General features: G+C 46.9%; 1 protein-coding gene across 1 annotated transcript in view; it reads left to right on the top strand.

Annotated features, from left to right (window-relative positions):
* The window catches only part of LOC311099906 (protocadherin Fat 3-like), a gene marked incomplete at both ends in the record, with an annotated part of 292,315 nt that overhangs the window by 178,409 nt on the left and 97,163 nt on the right, over window positions 1–16,743 (top strand). The window contains 2 exons of the mRNA XM_084140624.1: window positions 11,469–11,631; window positions 13,560–13,756. Of these exons, the coding sequence (XP_083996750.1) occupies window positions 11,469–11,631; window positions 13,560–13,756 (360 nt within the window). The remainder of the gene's footprint in view (window positions 1–11,468; window positions 11,632–13,559; window positions 13,757–16,743) is intronic.

The following is a 16,743-nucleotide window of genomic DNA, read 5'->3' as shown; positions in this document are numbered from 1 at the left end:
TAATGTATGTGTGTAGGGGGGGGGGTTAGTGTATGTGTGTAGGGGGGGGTTAGTGTATGTGTGTAGGGGGGGGGGGGTTAGTGTATCTGTGTAGGGGGGGGTTAGTGTATGTGTGTAGGGGGGGGTTAGTGTATCTGTGTAGGGGGGGGTTAGTGTATGTGTGTGTTATTTCTTACATGATTTGTTCAGGAGGTTTCTAGTACATCCCAGGAGGTTTCTAGTACATCCCAGGAGGTTTCTAGTACATCCCAGGAGGTTTCTAGTACATCCCAGGAGGTTTCTAGTACATCCCAGGAGGTTTCTAGTACATCCCAGTAGGTTTCTAGTACATCCCATGAGGTTTCTAGTACATCCCAGGAGGTTTCTAGTACATCCCATGAGGTTTCTAGTACATCCCAGGAGGTTTCTAGTACATCCCAGGAGGTTTCTAGTACATCCCAGGTGATACTCCAAAATGTTGTTGCCGGAGAAGAGGAAGGAGGAGTGGAGAAGTGGGATCTTAGTCAGGACTCGCTCACTGACGTTGACTGGACAATGAAGTAGACCAGCTCGGAGCGAGGATCTCCTTCAGTCAGGGACTGTAACATACTCTGTTTTTACGGAATCATGACTCTCTCTCCTGATATATTGTCCCCGTCCATAAAACCAGTAGGGTTCTCCGTCCATCGCTCGGACAGGAACAAAGAACTCTCCGGAAACAAAGAGGTGGAGGGATGAACAACTCATGGTGTCAAGTCCTTCTGTTCTCCCGATCTGAATACCTCACCGAGATAGTTTTCTTTGGTTATAGTCACAGCCGTGTACATTCCCCCACAAGCTGACACCGCGACGGCGGAACTACACTGGACTTTTTTGCAAACTGGAAACCGCATATTCTGAGGCCGCATTTATTGTAGCTGGGGGACTTTAATAAAGGAAATCTGAAACTTCTCCGGAAACTTCTATCAACACATCCTTTGCTACTCGCGGCAAGAGCGTTCTTGACCATTGCTACTTTCCCCTTTGGGACGGCTACAAGGCCCTCCCCCGCCTTCCCTTTTCGGGAAATCTGACCACGCCTCTATCCTGGTCCTCCCCACCTATAGGGCAGAAACTTAAGCAGGAAGCACCCTTGGTAAGGACTGTTCAACGTTTGTGTGATCAGTCGGAATCTATACTTCAAGATTGTTTTGATCAAACGGACTGGGATATGTTCCGGGTTGCCTCTGGGAATAATATTGACGTATAGACGGACTCGGTGACTGGGTTCGTCAGGGGACGTTGTTCCTACTGTAACGATTAGAACTTATCCAAACCAGAAACGCTGGATAGATGGCAGCATTCGCGCAAAAAAAACGGAAAAGCACGAACCACCGCATTTAACCACGGCAAGCTGACTGGGAACATGGACGTGTACAAACATACTGTCGTGTTCAGTAAAGGCGTGAGGATTGGAAAAGTGAGTTTTGTATGAGTTGTTAACATGTTGCTTTGAAGTAAATATGTTTAGTTTAATTGCACAACAAGCCTCCGTGCATTTGTGACACAGACCAACTATGACCTCCGTAAGGCAATCAAAGTGGAAAAACGTCAGGATAAAGACAAAGTGGTGTCTTAATTCAACGGCTCAAACATGTGGCAGGGACTCCAGACAATCACGGATGTTAGTGCCAACAGATATTGTATTTTAATTCTGCAATTGTGAATTTTTATTAGGATATTGATTTAGAATGTCATATTTGTTTATTTGTAATGCACAACTTTAATCAGTGAATTCATAAATTGAACTTGTATTTCATGATTTGAATCAGAAATTTATTGCATTCAGTTTTAAAATACAATTTCAATTTAATTGAATATTCAAGTTCAATATTCCGTTTCAAAATGGTAGATATTGCGTTCATTTTCTGTGTATCAAGTTTTACAGACTATCATTTAAACTTGATCAAAAGTTTCATTTATTCAACTTCTAAGATGCATTCAGATTCAGTTTTCAAATTCAGTTCTCTAAATTCAGATTCAAAACCAGAGGCAACATTCTGGTACTTAGCCAGCCATGAAAGGTAAGAGGAGAACCAATTAGTGATGGGCATTCCGAGTATTTTCAGTGAGCCGGTTCATTTGGCTCCATTCACGTAAAAGAGACTGCTCATTTGGCTCTTCGTTCAAAATGCTAAAAAAATCTACCTTGAACCATGAAAAAATTTGCAAATTTCCTATGTAAATCCCAAAAGGTAGGCTACCATTATTATGTCAGATCGTGAAATGCACATTCAAATATATTTTTACCAAATTATTAGATTTGTAACTTAATCTGCAGAAACATAATTATAATAGCTTCATAGGAAGAAAATAAATTCAACATGCCACAGTGGCTTCAGAAACCGCCAGAAGTTTGATTCTATCTGTTCTCCTCTACCTTTCCTGGCTGGCGAAGTACCAGGATGTTGTCTCTGGTTTTGAATCTGAATTTAAAAACTGAATCTGAATGCATCTGAGAAGTTGAATATATGAAACTTTTATTAACTTGAAATTACAGTTTGTAATTGATACAGAGACAATGAATGCAATATGTACCATATTGAAAATAAAAATATACATATGGAATTTGAATATTCAATTAAATGTAAATGTAATTTAAAAACTGAATACAATATTAATTCAATTCAGTTTCAAATCATGAAATACAAGTTCAATTTATTAATTAAATGATTCAATTTGTGCATTAAACATAAAAAAATATTACATTAAAATTCTATATCCTAATGCAAATTCAAAATGATACAATTCAAATACAATTTCTGTTGGCACTGAAATCCCTCCATACAGCCACATCTCGGACACCGACCCCTTCCGGACAAGCTAAACACCTTCACCCGCTTTGAGGAAAACAACACTGAGCTGCCGACGTGGGCCCCCGCCACTTATGACGTTTAAGCGCGTTAACCCTCGCACGGCATCCCAAGCCGTGTCCTCAGAGCATGCGCAGATCATCTGGCTGGAGTGTTTACAGACATATTCAATCTCTCACTATCCCAGTCTGTTGTCCCCACTTGCTTCAAGATGTCCACCATTGTCCCTGTACCCAAGAAAGCAAAGGTAACTGAACTAAATTACTATCGCCCCGTAGCACTTGCTTCTGTCATCATGAAGTGCTTTGAGAAGCTAGTTCAGGACCATATCACCTCTATCTTACCTAAGAATAGAAAAGCCCCCTTTACTAGCTCAAATAGCCGACCAATTAGCCTGTTACCAGTAAACTATTGAAAAAAATGGTGTTTGACCAGATCAGGCCCTAGTTTTGTCTCACGGAGACAACTGTTCAGTAGTGTGGTCAGGTGCCATAAGGAGGGACGTGAGAAAATTACAGTTGTCTCAGAACAGGGCAGCACAGCTGGCCCTTAAATGTACACGGAGAGCTAACATTGATGACATGCATGTCAGTCTCTCCTGGCTTAGAGTGGAAGAGAGATTGACGTCATCACTGCTTGTTTTTGTGAGAGGTGTCGACAAGCTGAATGTACCGAGCTGGTTTTTTGGTATGCTGGCACACAGCTCGGACACCCATGCATACCCCACAAGACATGCCACCAGAGGTCTCTTCACAGTCCCCAAGTCCAGAACAGACTATGGGAGGCGCACAGTACTACATAGAGCCATGACTACATGGAACTCTATTCCACATCAGGTAACTCAGTCAAGCAGTAAAATCAGATTTAAAAAACAGCTAAAACTACACCTTATGGAACAGCGCGGACTGTGAAGAGACACACAGCATTCGCAAACACATGCTAACACACGCACTCTACACACACACATTTTAATATAGTTATTTTGCTGTATTATTGATTTTGTATTGTAAATATGTTATGGTAGAGTAGTGTCTAATAAGGTGTTGTGTTATGTATTGTTTTATTGTATACAAATTGTGGTTGGACCCCAGGAAGAGTAGCTACTGCCTAATAGGGATCTGTAAAAAATACAAATCTTACCCGACACCCTGGACCCACTACAATTTGCATACCGCCCCAACAGATCCACGGCCGACGCAATCTCCATCGGACTGCACACTGCCCTATCCCACCTGGACAAGACGTAAACCTATGTAAGAATGCTGTCGATCGACTACAGCTCAGCCTTCATCACCATAGTGCCCTCCAAGCTCATCACTATGCTCAGTTGCCTGGGTCTGAACCCTTCTCTGTGCAACTGGGTCCTGGACTTCGTGACGGGTTGACCCAAAGGGTTGACGGTAAGCAACAACACCTCCACCACGCTGATCCTCAACACAGGGGCCCCACAGGGGTGCGTGCTCAGCCCCCTCCTGTACCCCCTGTTCACCCATGGCTGCGAAGCCACGCACGCCTCCAACTCAGTTTAGTTATGATGAGACAGCCTACAGGGAGGAGGTGAGTGCCAGGAAAATAACCTCTCAATCAATGTCAACAAAATTAAGAAGTTTATCATGGACTACAGGAGATAGCAGAGAGAACACGCCCCCCATCCACATCGACGGGGCCGCAGTGGGGAGGGTCAAAAGCGTTCCTCGGCGTGCACATCACTGACGACCTGAAATGGTCCCTTCACACAGACAGTGTGGTGAAGACGGCACAACAGCGCCTCTTCAACCTCAGGAGGCTGAAGAAATTTGGCTTGGCCCCTAAAACCCTCATGAACTTCTACAGATGCACCATTGAGAGCATCCTGTCGGGCTGTATCACCGCCTGGTACGGCAACTGCACCGTCCGCAACCGCAGGGCTCTCCAGAGGGTGGTGCGGTCAGCTCAACGCATCACCGGGGGCAAACTACCCGCCCTCCAGGACACCTACAGCACACAGTGTCACTGGAAGGCCAAGAAGATCATCAAGGACCTCAGCCACCCGAGCCACGTCCTGTTCACCCCATTATCATCCAGAAGGCGGAGACAGTACAGGTGCATCAAATTTGGGACCTAGAGACTGAGAAACAGCTTCTATCTCCAGGCCATCAGACTGTTAAATAGTCACCAATAGCCGGCAACCACCCGGTTCTCTACCCTGCACCTTAGAGACCGCTGCCTTATGTACACAGAGTCATTGAACACTGGGCACTTTAATAATTTTTACATACGGTTTTACCCACTTGATATGTATATACTGTATTCTAGTCATGGTTCATCCTATATAACTACTGCCGTCCACTCCATATGTATATACTGTATTCTAGTCATGGTTCATCCTATATAACTACTGCCGTCCACTCCATATGTATATACTGTATTCTAGTCATGGTTCATCCTATATAACTACTGCCGTCCACTTCATATGTATATACTGTATTCTAGTCATGGTTCATCCTATATAACTACTGCTGTCCACTTCATATGTATATACTGTATTCTAGTCATGGTTCATCCTATATAACTACTGCTGTCCACACCTTTTCTATTCATATACTGTCCATACTGTCTATACACACCATTCACATACAGTACCAGTCAAAAGGTTGGACACACCTACTCATTCCAGGGTTTTTCTTTATTTTTACTATTTTCTACATTGTAGAATAATAGTGAAGACATCACAACTATGAAATAACACATATGGAATCATGTAGTAACCAAAAAAGTGTTAAACAAATCAAAATATATTTTATATTTTATATTCTTCAAATAGCCACCCTTTGCCTTGATGACAGCTCTGCACACTTTATTATGTACTGGATTCTGGAAATAGCTCACTGTAATATATCTACTGCTGTACATATCACTCCTAGTATATCTTGTGTAAATTCATCCGGTGTAGATACGTATAGATTGCATTTGGATTACTGTTACAGTGCTATTGGTGTTGTTAATTGGATTACTGTTACAGCGCTATTGGGGTTGTTAATTGGATTACTGTTACAGCGCTATTGGGGTTGTTAATTGGATTACTGTTACAGTGTTATTGGGGTTGTTAATTGGATTACTGTTACAGTGTTATTGGGGTTGTTAATTGGATTACTGTTACAGTTTTATTGGGGTTGTTAATTGGATTACTGTTACAGCGCTATTGGGGTTGTTAATTGGATTACTGTTACAGTGTTATTGGGGTTGTTAATTGGATTACTGTTACAGTGTTATTGGGGTTGATAATTGGATTACTGTTACAGTGTTATTGGGGTTGTTAATTGGATTACTGTTACAATGCTATTGGGGTTGTTAATTGGATTACTGTTACAGTGTTATTGGGGTTGTTAATTGGATTACTGTTACAGTGTTATTGGGGTTGTTAATTGGATTACTGTTACAATGCTATTGGGGTTGTTAATTGGATTACTGTTACATTGTTATTGGGGTTGTTAATTTGATTACTGTTACAGTGTTATTGGGGTTGTTAATTGGATTACTGTTACAGTGTTATTGGGGTTGTTAATTGGATTACTGTTACAGTGTTATTGGGGTTGTTAATTGGATTACTGTTACATTGTTATTGGGGTTGTTAATTGGATTACTGTTACATTGTTATTGGGGTTGTTAATTGGATTACTGTTACAGTGTTATTGGGGTTGTTAATTGGATTACTGTTACAGCGCTATTGGGGTTGTTAATTGGATTACTGTTACAGTGTTATTGGGGTTGTTAATTGGATTACTGTTACAGTGTTATTGGGGTTGTTAATTGGATTACTGTTACAGTGTTATTGGGGTTGTTAATTGGATTACTGTTACAATGCTATTGGGGTTGTTAATTGGATTACTGTTACAATGCTATTGGGGTTGTTAATTGGATTACTGTTACATTGTTATTGGGGTTGTTAATTGGATTACTGTTACAGTGTTATTGGGGTTGTTAATTGGATTACTGTTACAGTGTTATTGGGGTTGTTAATTGGATTACTGTTACAGCGCTATTGGGGTTGTTAATTGGATTACTGTTACAGTGCTATTGGGGTTGTTAATTGGATTACTGTTACATTGTTATTGGGTTGTTAATTAGATTCATTCCGACATTTCTTGATTTCTTGTTGTTCTGTTTGTAGTTTTTTAAAGTGATTATTTCCCTACCTGTTAGACATTTTACTGCATTGTTAGGAGCTAGAAGCATAAGCATTTCGCTGCACCCGCTATAACATCTGCTAAACTGTGTATGTGACCAATAAACTTTTATTTGAATTGATTTGATTAGTGTGTGTGTGTGTGTTGGGGGGGGGGGGGGGTTTATGTGTGTGTGTGTATAGGAGGATGTGGGTGTGTGGGAGTGTGAAATTAGTTACAGTTTTTCTCAATCGCGTACAAGCATTTTTGGGATCTGTGTTGAAACGTACTGTACCTATAGCTAGGTTAGCTGACAACGTCCCCAAAAGGATGGGCACACTTCAATGGGGCAGAAATCCATGTGTTGTTGTGCTTCCGGATGTCCAGATAGCTAAAAACAATTACAAGATGCTGCCATGTGGGGAATCGTACGTGGCTCGTTCTATCTTGTTCTTGACACCATGTCTTGTTTTGACTGATTTTCATGTCATTGCAAATATGGATACAATTCTCTAGCTAGCTAAGGATTTATTTGAAACATCAAGTGCTCATTGTGCAAAATGTATTTATGTTTTCAATAAACATGGAGACGAAGTATAGTTTACATGTCAACAGTCTAAACCAACCCTGTCTGTTTTACCACAGAGTAGCACACATATCGGTTCTGTTGCTAAACAACCAACCTGTCTATAGCAGAACTATAATGGAACAACAATGTTCAAATGCTTAAATGTATTTCCAGAATGTCTGATCATTTTCTTGCCTTTGTGTCACACCCTGGCTCTGGGACTCTATATGTTGAGCCAGGGTGTGTTCATTTCTGTTGTGTTTATTTCTATGTTGGCTAGAGTGACTCCCAATCAGAGGCAACGAGTGTCAGCTGTCGTTGGTTGTCTCTGATTGGGAGCCATATTTAAACTGTCTGTTTTCCCTTTGTGTTTGTGGGTTTTTGTTCCGTGTTGGTCATTGCTACCGTGGACTTCACGAGTCGTTTCTTGTTTTGTTGATTGTTGTCTATTATCACTAAAGATAATAAAGTTAACCATGTTCGTTCATCACGCTGCGCCTTGGTCTATTCAATACGACGATCGTGACAGAAAAACCCACCATGCAACGACCAAGCAGCGTGTCCAGGGGCAGCTCTTGGGCTGGACATGGGAGGAAGCGCCGGGAGAAGAGACGGTGGAGGCGCGCCGTAGAGAGGAGCAACGGCGTGATCAGGGTCGTCGTCGGGCGGTCGAGAGGCAACCCCAGAACATTTTTAGGGGGGGGCACACGGCATGGACGACGGGGCTGACGGAGGCAAAAAAGGGGCGGATTCTGGAGGCCACCAGGTTACGGATACACCGCCCTGTACGTCCTGTGCGGATGCCTCACACAGAGTGTGTGAGGGTAGGCATTCAGCCAGGACGGGTTGTGGCCGCTCTTCACTCCAGGGCTCCTATCTGTCTCCACAGCCCGGTTCGGCCTGTCCCTGCTCCATGCACCAAGCCTACGGTGTGCGTCGCCAGCCCGGTTCGGCCTGTCCCTGCTCCACGCACCAAGCCTACGGTGTGCGTCGCCAGCCCAGTCCGACTAGTCCCTGCTCCACGCACCAAGCCTACAGTGTGCGTCGCCAGCCCGGTCCGGCCTGTCCCTGCTCCACGCACCAAGCCTACGGTGTGCGTCGCCAGCCCAGTCCGGCCAGTCCCTGCTCCACGCACCAAGCCTACGGTGTGCGTCGACAGCCCAGCCCGGCCTGTCCCTGCTCCACGCACCAAGTATACGGTGCGCGTCGCCAGCCCGGCCCGGCCTGTTCCTGCCACTCGCACCAAGTATACGGTGCGCGTCGCCAGCCCGGCCCGGCCTGTTCCTGCCACTCGCACCAAGTATACGGTGCGCGTCACCAGCCCGGCCCGGCCTGTTCCTGCCACTCGCACCAAGTATACGGTGCGCGTCGCCAGCCCGGCCCGGCCTGTTCCTGCCACTCGCACCAAGTATACGGTGCGCGTCGCCAGCCCGGCCCGGCCTGTTCCTGCCACTCGCACCAAGTATACGGTGCGCGTCACCAGCCCGGCCCGGCCTGTTCCTGCCACTCGCACCAAGTATACGGTGCGCGTCGCCAGCCCGGCCCGGCCTGTTCCTGCCACTCGCACCAAGTATACGGTGCGCGTCGCCAGCCCGGCCCGGCCTGTTCCTGCCACTCGCACCAAGCCAGGGGTGCGAGTCGTCAGCCTGGTAAGGCCCGTCCCTCCTCCACGCACCAAGCCAGGGGTGCGAGTCGTCAGCCTGGTAAGGCCCGTTCCTCCTCCACGCACCAAGCCAGGGGTGCGCGTCGTCAGCCTGGTAAGGCCCGTTCCTCCTCCACGCACCAAGCCAGGGGTGCGCGTCGTCAGTCCAGCACAACCCGTGCCTGGGTCACCGGTGCCTGGGAAGGTACCGGTCAACTGCTCCAATACGGAGCTGAAGCTAACCGCTCCTGCTACGTCCAGTTCAGCTCCAGCCAGCGGGGCCAGACTGGACCAGGGGCGCTATGGGGGGTTTATTGGAGGGTGGGTGGCAAGGCCGGAGCCAGAACCGCCGCCGAGGAGGTATGCCCACCCAGCCCTCCCCTGTTTTGTTCAAGTTGAGGCGCGGTCGCAGTCCGCGCCTTTAGGGGGGGGTACTGTCACACCCTGGCTCTGGGACTCTATATGTTGAGCCAGGGTGTGTTCATTTCTGTTGTGTTTATTTCTATGTTGGCTAGAGTGACTCCCAATCAGAGGCAACGAGTGTCAGCTGTCGTTGGTTGTCTCTGATTGGGAGCCATATTTAAACTGTCTGTTTTCCCTTTGTGTTTGTGGGTTTTTGTTCCGTGTTGGTCATTGCTACCGTGGACTTCACGAGTCGTTTCTTGTTTTGTTGATTGTTGTCTATTATCACTAAAGATAATAAAGTTAACCATGTTCGTTCATCACGCTGCGCCTTGGTGTCAAGGGCTGAGGTGTATGGTGTGTGGAAGTCAGGCGCAGGAAGCTAGTCCAACAAAGTTTACTGAAGTAATCCAAATGGCAAAATACAGAGAACGGCCTCAACAACAAACAGAGGCGAGTAAATACGCAAACAGTGCGTAAAACAAAATGACACGAAAACAGGAACAAAACACGCAGCACAACGGACAGGCAAAAAACAACACACAATCTAGCCTAAGCAAAACAAGGAACTTATAGGACAAGCAATCAACACACAAATGGACACAGGTGTAAAAGACAGACGAAAGCAATCACACCAAGAAACATAGAGCGGTGGCAGCTAGTACTCCGGGGACGGCGAACGCCGAAGCCTGCCCGAACCAGGAGGAGGAGCAGTCTCGGCAGAATCCGTGACACTTGGTCTATTCAATACGACGATCGTGACACTTTGTAACTGGATTGAATATCTTAGACCCCCCCCCCTGCCCCTTTGCAAAACTTTAAATACAACTGTCATCAGTGAATGCAAAATTCAATAGTTTTTTTTTCCCCCCCACAGAATATTAACACATTGTTTTCATCAGTGTGTGCAATCAGTAAATATAGGGAAAGATCTAGGCCAAAATGTGTATGATTTTTTTTACAATATTGAGGATATGCAGAGATGCAGAGAACTTCTAAGTAACTTTGGGTTACTTTGTGACCTTCCACTATAAAACATTGCTTTGGTGTGGATTGAGGCCTATGCATTTATATCAGTTGTGTTCCACCATTGAATTCACCCTTGCCTTATTTCTGTTGTGGATAGTGTTTCTGTGCACCAATGGAAAGTCTACAAAAACTATGAGCACGCCAACCTTTGTGTTGAATACATTCAATTGGATTGTGATGATACCGATGAATGAATCCTGCACACAATAACCAAATGTTAATTTTTTTAATATATTTTTTAAATCAGGAATAATATTAAATTTAATGTGTATGAAGTTGTTTGGTGAAATATATAAAATAAATAAATAAAAGGAGAGTCATTATTCTGATTTATTCTGATTTATTCTGATTTACTCTGCACCTTTTTGATATTTGTATTTCCAATTTTGATCATCATGATTTAGTTACTGCAAAGAAATGTTATTGATCTACTGGGAATTGAAAAGACAGACTGACTTTCTGCTTCGACTCAATAAACAACTATGGTTGTGTTAATCTTTTTTGCAGACACCTGTGTTCGTTTTGTTAAAGTAGTTATCATTTTGACGGTATAATATAGTTTTGATGATTTTTTTTCTTTGAGAAGGAAACTACATTTTTTAAAAATGCATTAACTTTTTTTTTTTGCAAAAGGCCACAGAGTCTGTGTATTGTGGACTTTTGAAAATCAACAACATTGTTATGGAAAATCCTTGTGTGTGATTGAGAAAAACAGTAAGTAACAGTAAGGGGTGAACCCTAACACCCACTTCAGTCAAATTTCAACTGTCTCCCATTGACATCAATGCATGAAGAATACTCCCATAGACACTCTAGTAATAACTCTACTGCCTCTTCCTGTACCTCTCCAGGTGTCTGTAGCGGATGTGAATGACAACCCTCCGCGGTTCGAGAGGGAATTTTACCGGGGCGCGGTCAGAGAGAGTGACCCGCCAGGAGAGGTGGTGTCTGTCCTCAGCACCAAGGACGGAGACACCTCGGATCAAAACAAACTGGTCAGCTACCACATCACAGGTTAGTATATCAGCTGGTTAGTTAGTTAGTATGTTTGCTAGTTAGTTAGTTAACTAGCTAGTATGTTGGTTAGCTAGTATGTTGGTTAGTTAGTATGTTGGCTAGTTAGTTACCTAGTTAGTTATTTAGTTAGTTGGTTAGTTGGTATGTTGGATAGTTAGTTAGTTAGTTAGAGGTAGCAAGCTAGTTAGTATGTTGGATATTTAGTATAGTATGTTGGTTAGTCCAACCGGCCTCACAACCGCAGACCACGTGTAACCACGCCAGCCCAGGACCTCCCCAGACCACGTGTAACCAAGTCAGCCCAGGACCTCCCCAGACCACGTGTAACCACGCCAGCCCAGGACCTCCCCAGACCACGTGTAACCAAGTCAGCCCAGGACCTCCCCAGACCAGGTGTAACCACGCCAGCCCAGGACCTCCACATCCGGCTTATTCACCTGCGGGGTCGTCTGAGACCAGCCACCCGGACAGCTGATGAAACTGTGGGTTTGCACAACCGAAGAATTTCTGCACAAACTGTTTGCTGTTGTGAACAGAGTGCCCTATGGTGGTGGTGGGGTTATGGTACGGGCAGGCATAAGCTACGGACAACAAACACAATTGCATTTTATCGATGGCGATTTGAATGCACAGAAATACCGTGACGAGATCCTGAGGCCCATTGTCGTGCCATTCATCCGCCGCCATCACCTCATGTTTCAGCATGATAATGCACGGCCCCATGTCACAAGGATCTGTACACAATTCCTGGAAGCTGAAAATGTCCCAGTTCTTCCATGGCCTGCATACTCACCAGACATGTCACCCATTGAGCATGTTTGGAATGCTCTGGATCGACGTGTACGACATCGTGTTCCAGTTCCCGCCAATATCCAGCAACTTGGCACAGCCATTGAAGAGGAGTGGGACAACATTCCACAGGCCACAATCAACAGCCTGATCAACTGTATGTGAAGGAGATGTGTCACGCTGCATGAGGCAAATGGTGGTCACACCAGATACTGACTGGTTTTCTGATCCACGCCCCTACTTTTTTTTAAATATCTGTGACCAACAGATGCATATCTGTATTCCCAGTCATGTGAAATCCATAGATTAGGGCCTAATGAATGCATTTCAATTGACTGATTTCCTTTTATGAACTGTAACTTAGTAAAATCTTTGTTGCATGTTGCGTTTATATTCTTGTTCAGTGTATGATAGTTAGTTAGTATGTTCGTTATCTAGTTAGTATATTGGTTAGTTAGTTAGCTATTTAGTATGTCATTGATTTACTATGTTGCTTAGTTAGCTAGTTAGTATGTTTGTTAGTTTGTATTTTGGATAGTTAGTGTGTTGGTTAGTTAGTTAGTTAGTTAGTTAGTTAGTTAGTTCGTTAGTGTGTTAGTTAGCTAGTTAATATGTTGGTTAGTATGTTGGTTAGTTAGCTTGTTTAGTATGTTGGTTAGTTAGTGTATGTTAGTTAGTCAGTTACCTAGTTAGTATTTGGTTAGTTAGTTACTTAGTTATTTAGTTAGTATGTTGGCTAGTTAGTTAGTTAGTTAGTTAGGTACCAAGTTAGTTAGTTAGTTAATCAGTACCAAGCACCAAGGACGATGGAGACAGCTGATTTTGTGTGTGTGTCTGTGTGAATGTCTAACCTCTCCTCTCACTACAGGTGGTAACCCAGGGGGAGTGTTCAGTATAGCTCTGGTCCAGGGTGAATGTCTAACCTCTCCTCTCACTACAGGTGGTAACCCAGGGGGAGTGTTCAGTATAGCTCTGGTCCAGGGTGAATGTCTAACCTCTCCTTGGGGGAGTGTTCAGTATAGCTCTGGTCCAGGGTGAATGTCTAACCTCTCCTCCCACTACAGGTGGTAACCCAGGGGGAGTGTTCAGTATAGCTCTGGTCCAGGGTGAATGTCTAACCTCTCCTCTCACTACAGGTGGTAACCCAGGGGGGGTGTTCAGGATAGCTCTGATCCAGGGTGAATGGACGGTGGTGGTGCGCGGTCAGCTGGACAGGGAAAAACAGGACTTCTATCTGCTCAACATCACCGCTAGCGACGGCCTCTACATCACCCGCACGGCTGTGGAGGTCACTGTGATGGACGCCAACGACAACACACCTGTCTGCAACCAGGTCAGCGGTCAGGGGTCGCAGTGTAGAACTAGAACAGATAGAAGGATGATGTAGGAGTAGGGGGAGACCTGCAGCAGGGGGTAGGGTAGGATGATGTAGGAGTAGGGGGAGACCTGCAGCAGGGGGTAGGGTAGGATGATGTAGGAGTAGGGGGAGACCTGCAACAGGGGGTAGGGTAGGATGATGTAGGAGTAGGGGGAGACCTGCAGCAGGGGGTAGGGTAGGATGATGTAGGAGTAGGGGGAGACCTGCAGCAGGGGGTAGGGTAGGATGATGTAGGAGTAGGGGGAGACCTGCAGCAGGGGGTAGGGTAGGATGATGTAGGAGTAGGGGGAGACCTGCAGCAGGGGGTAGGGTAGGATGATGTAGGAGTAGGGGGAGACCTGCAGCAGGGGGTAGGGTAGGATGATGTAGGAGTAGGGGGAGACATGTGGTAAGGGGAGTCAGTATACTGTAGGAGTAGGGGGAGACCTGCAGCAGGGGGTAGGGTAGGATGATGTAGGAGTAGGGGGAGACCTGCAGCAGGGGGTAGGGTAGGATGATGTAGGAGTAGGGGGAGACCTGCAGCAGAGGGTAGGGTAGGATGATGTAGGAGTAGGGGGAGACCTGCAGCAGGGGGTAGGGTAGGATGATGTAGGAGTAGGGGGAGACCTGCAGCAGGGGGTAGGGTAGGATGATGTAGGAGTAGGGGGAGACCTGCAGCAGGGGGTAGGGTAGGATGATGTAGGAGTAGGGGGAGACCTGCAGCAGGGGGTAGGGTAGGATGGTGTAGGAGTAGGGGGAGACCTGCAGCAGGGGGTAGGGTAGGATGATGTAGGAGTAGGGGGAGACATGTGGTAAGGGGAGTCAGTATACTGTAGGAGTAGGGGGAGACCTGCAGCAGGGGGTAGGGTAGGATGATGTAGGAGTAGGGGGAGACCTGCAGCAGGGGGTAGGGTAGGATGATGTAGGAGTAGGGGGAGACCTGCAGCAGAGGGTAGGGTAGGATGATGTAGGAGTAGGGGGAGACCTGCAGCAGGGGGTAGGGTAGGATGATGTAGGAGTAGGGGGAGACCTGCAGCAGGGGGTAGGGTAGGATGATGTAGGAGTAGGGGGAGACCTGCAGCAGGGGGTAGGGTAGGATGATGTAGGAGTAGGGGGAGACCTGCAGCAGGGGGTAGGGTAGGATGGTGTAGGAGTAGGGGGAGACCTGCAGCAGGGGGTAGGGTAGGATGATGTAGGAGTAGGGGGAGACCTGCAGCAGGGGGTAGGGTAGGATGATGTAGGAGTAGGGGGAGACCTGCAGCAGGGGGTAGGGTAGGATGATGTAGGAGTAGGGGGAGACCTGCAGCAGGGGGTAGGGTAGGATGATGTAGGAGTAGGGGGAGACATGTGGTAAGGGGAGTCAGTATACTGTAGGAGTAGGGGGAGACCTGCAGCAGGGGGTAGGGTAGGATGATGTAGGAGTAGGGGGAGACCTGCAGCAGGGGGTAGGGTAGGATGATGTAGGAGTAGGGGGAGACCTGCAGCAGAGGGTAGGGTAGGATGATGTAGGAGTAGGGGGAGACCTGCAGCAGGGGGTAGGGTAGGATGATGTAGGAGTAGGGGGAGACCTGCAGCAGGGGGTAGGGTAGGATGATGTAGGAGTAGGGGGAGACCTGCAGCAGGGGGTAGGGTAGGATGATGTAGGAGTAGGGGGAGACCTGCAGCAGGGGGTAGGGTAGGATGGTGTAGGAGTAGGGGGAGACCTGCAGCAGGGGGTAGGGTAGGATGATGTAGGAGTAGGGGGAGACATGTGGTAAGGGGAGTCAGTATACTGTAGGAGTAGGGGGAGACCTGCAGCAGGGGGTAGGGTAGGATGATGTAGGAGTAGGGGGAGACCTGCAGCAGGGGGTAGGGTAGGATGATGTAGGAGTAGGGGGAGACCTGCAGCAGAGGGTAGGGTAGGATGATGTAGGAGTAGGGGGAGACCTGCAGCAGGGGGTAGGGTAGGATGATGTAGGAGTAGGGGGAGACCTGCAGCAGGGGGTAGGGTAGGATGATGTAGGAGTAGGGGGAGACCTGCAGCAGGGGGTAGGGTAGGATGATGTAGGAGTAGGGGGAGACCTGCAGCAGGGGGTAGGGTAGGATGGTGTAGGAGTAGGGGGAGACCTGCAGCAGGGGGTAGGGTAGGATGATGTAGGAGTAGGGGGAGACCTGCAGCAGGGGGTAGGGTAGGATGATGTAGGAGTAGGGGGAGACCTGCAGCAGGGGGTAGGGTAGGATGATGTAGGAGTAGGGGGAGACCTGCAGCAGGGGGTAGGGTAGGATGATGTAGGAGTAGGGGGAGACATGTGGTAAGGGGAGTCAGTATACTGTAGGAGTAGGGGGAGACCTGCAGCAGGGGGTAGGGTAGGATGATGTAGGAGTAGGGGGAGACCTGCAGCAGGGGGTAGGGTAGGATGATGTAGGAGTAGGGGGAGACCTGCAGCAGGGGATAGGGTAGGATGATGTAGGAGTAGGGGGAGACCTGCTCCGTGTGTTAATGTGTTTGTGTGAGCCTGTCCGTGTGTTAATGTGTTGGTGTGAGCCTGTCCGTGTGTTAATGTGAGCCTGTCCGTGTGTTAATGTGTCTGTGTGAGCCTGTCCGTGTCCGTGTGTTAATGTGTTTGTGTGAGCCTGTCCGTGTGTTAATGTGTTGGTGTGAGCCTGTCCGTGTGTTAATGTGAGCCTGTCCGTGTGTTAATGTGTCTGTGTGAGCCTGTCCGTGTGTTAATGTGTCTGTGTGAGCCTGTCCGTGTGTTAATGTGTTTGTGTGAGCCTGTCCGTGTGTTAATGTGTTTGTGTGAGCCTGTCCGTGTGTTAATGTGTTGGTGTGAGCCTGTCCATGTCCGTGTGTTAATGTGTTTGTGTGATCCTGTCCGTGTCCGTGTGTTAATGTGTTTGTGTGAGCCTGTCCGTGTGTTAATGTGTTTGTGTGAGCCTGTCCGTGTGTTAATGTGTGAGCCTGTCCGTGTGTTAATGTGTTT

The sequence above is a fragment of the Coregonus lavaretus genome, assembly GCF_964263955.1.
Source record: "Coregonus lavaretus genome assembly, chromosome: 24".
Classification (NCBI taxonomy): Eukaryota; Metazoa; Chordata; class Actinopteri; order Salmoniformes; family Salmonidae; genus Coregonus; species Coregonus lavaretus.
Note: the sequence above shows the minus strand (reverse complement) of the source record. Positions and strands in the feature narration are given on the sequence as shown.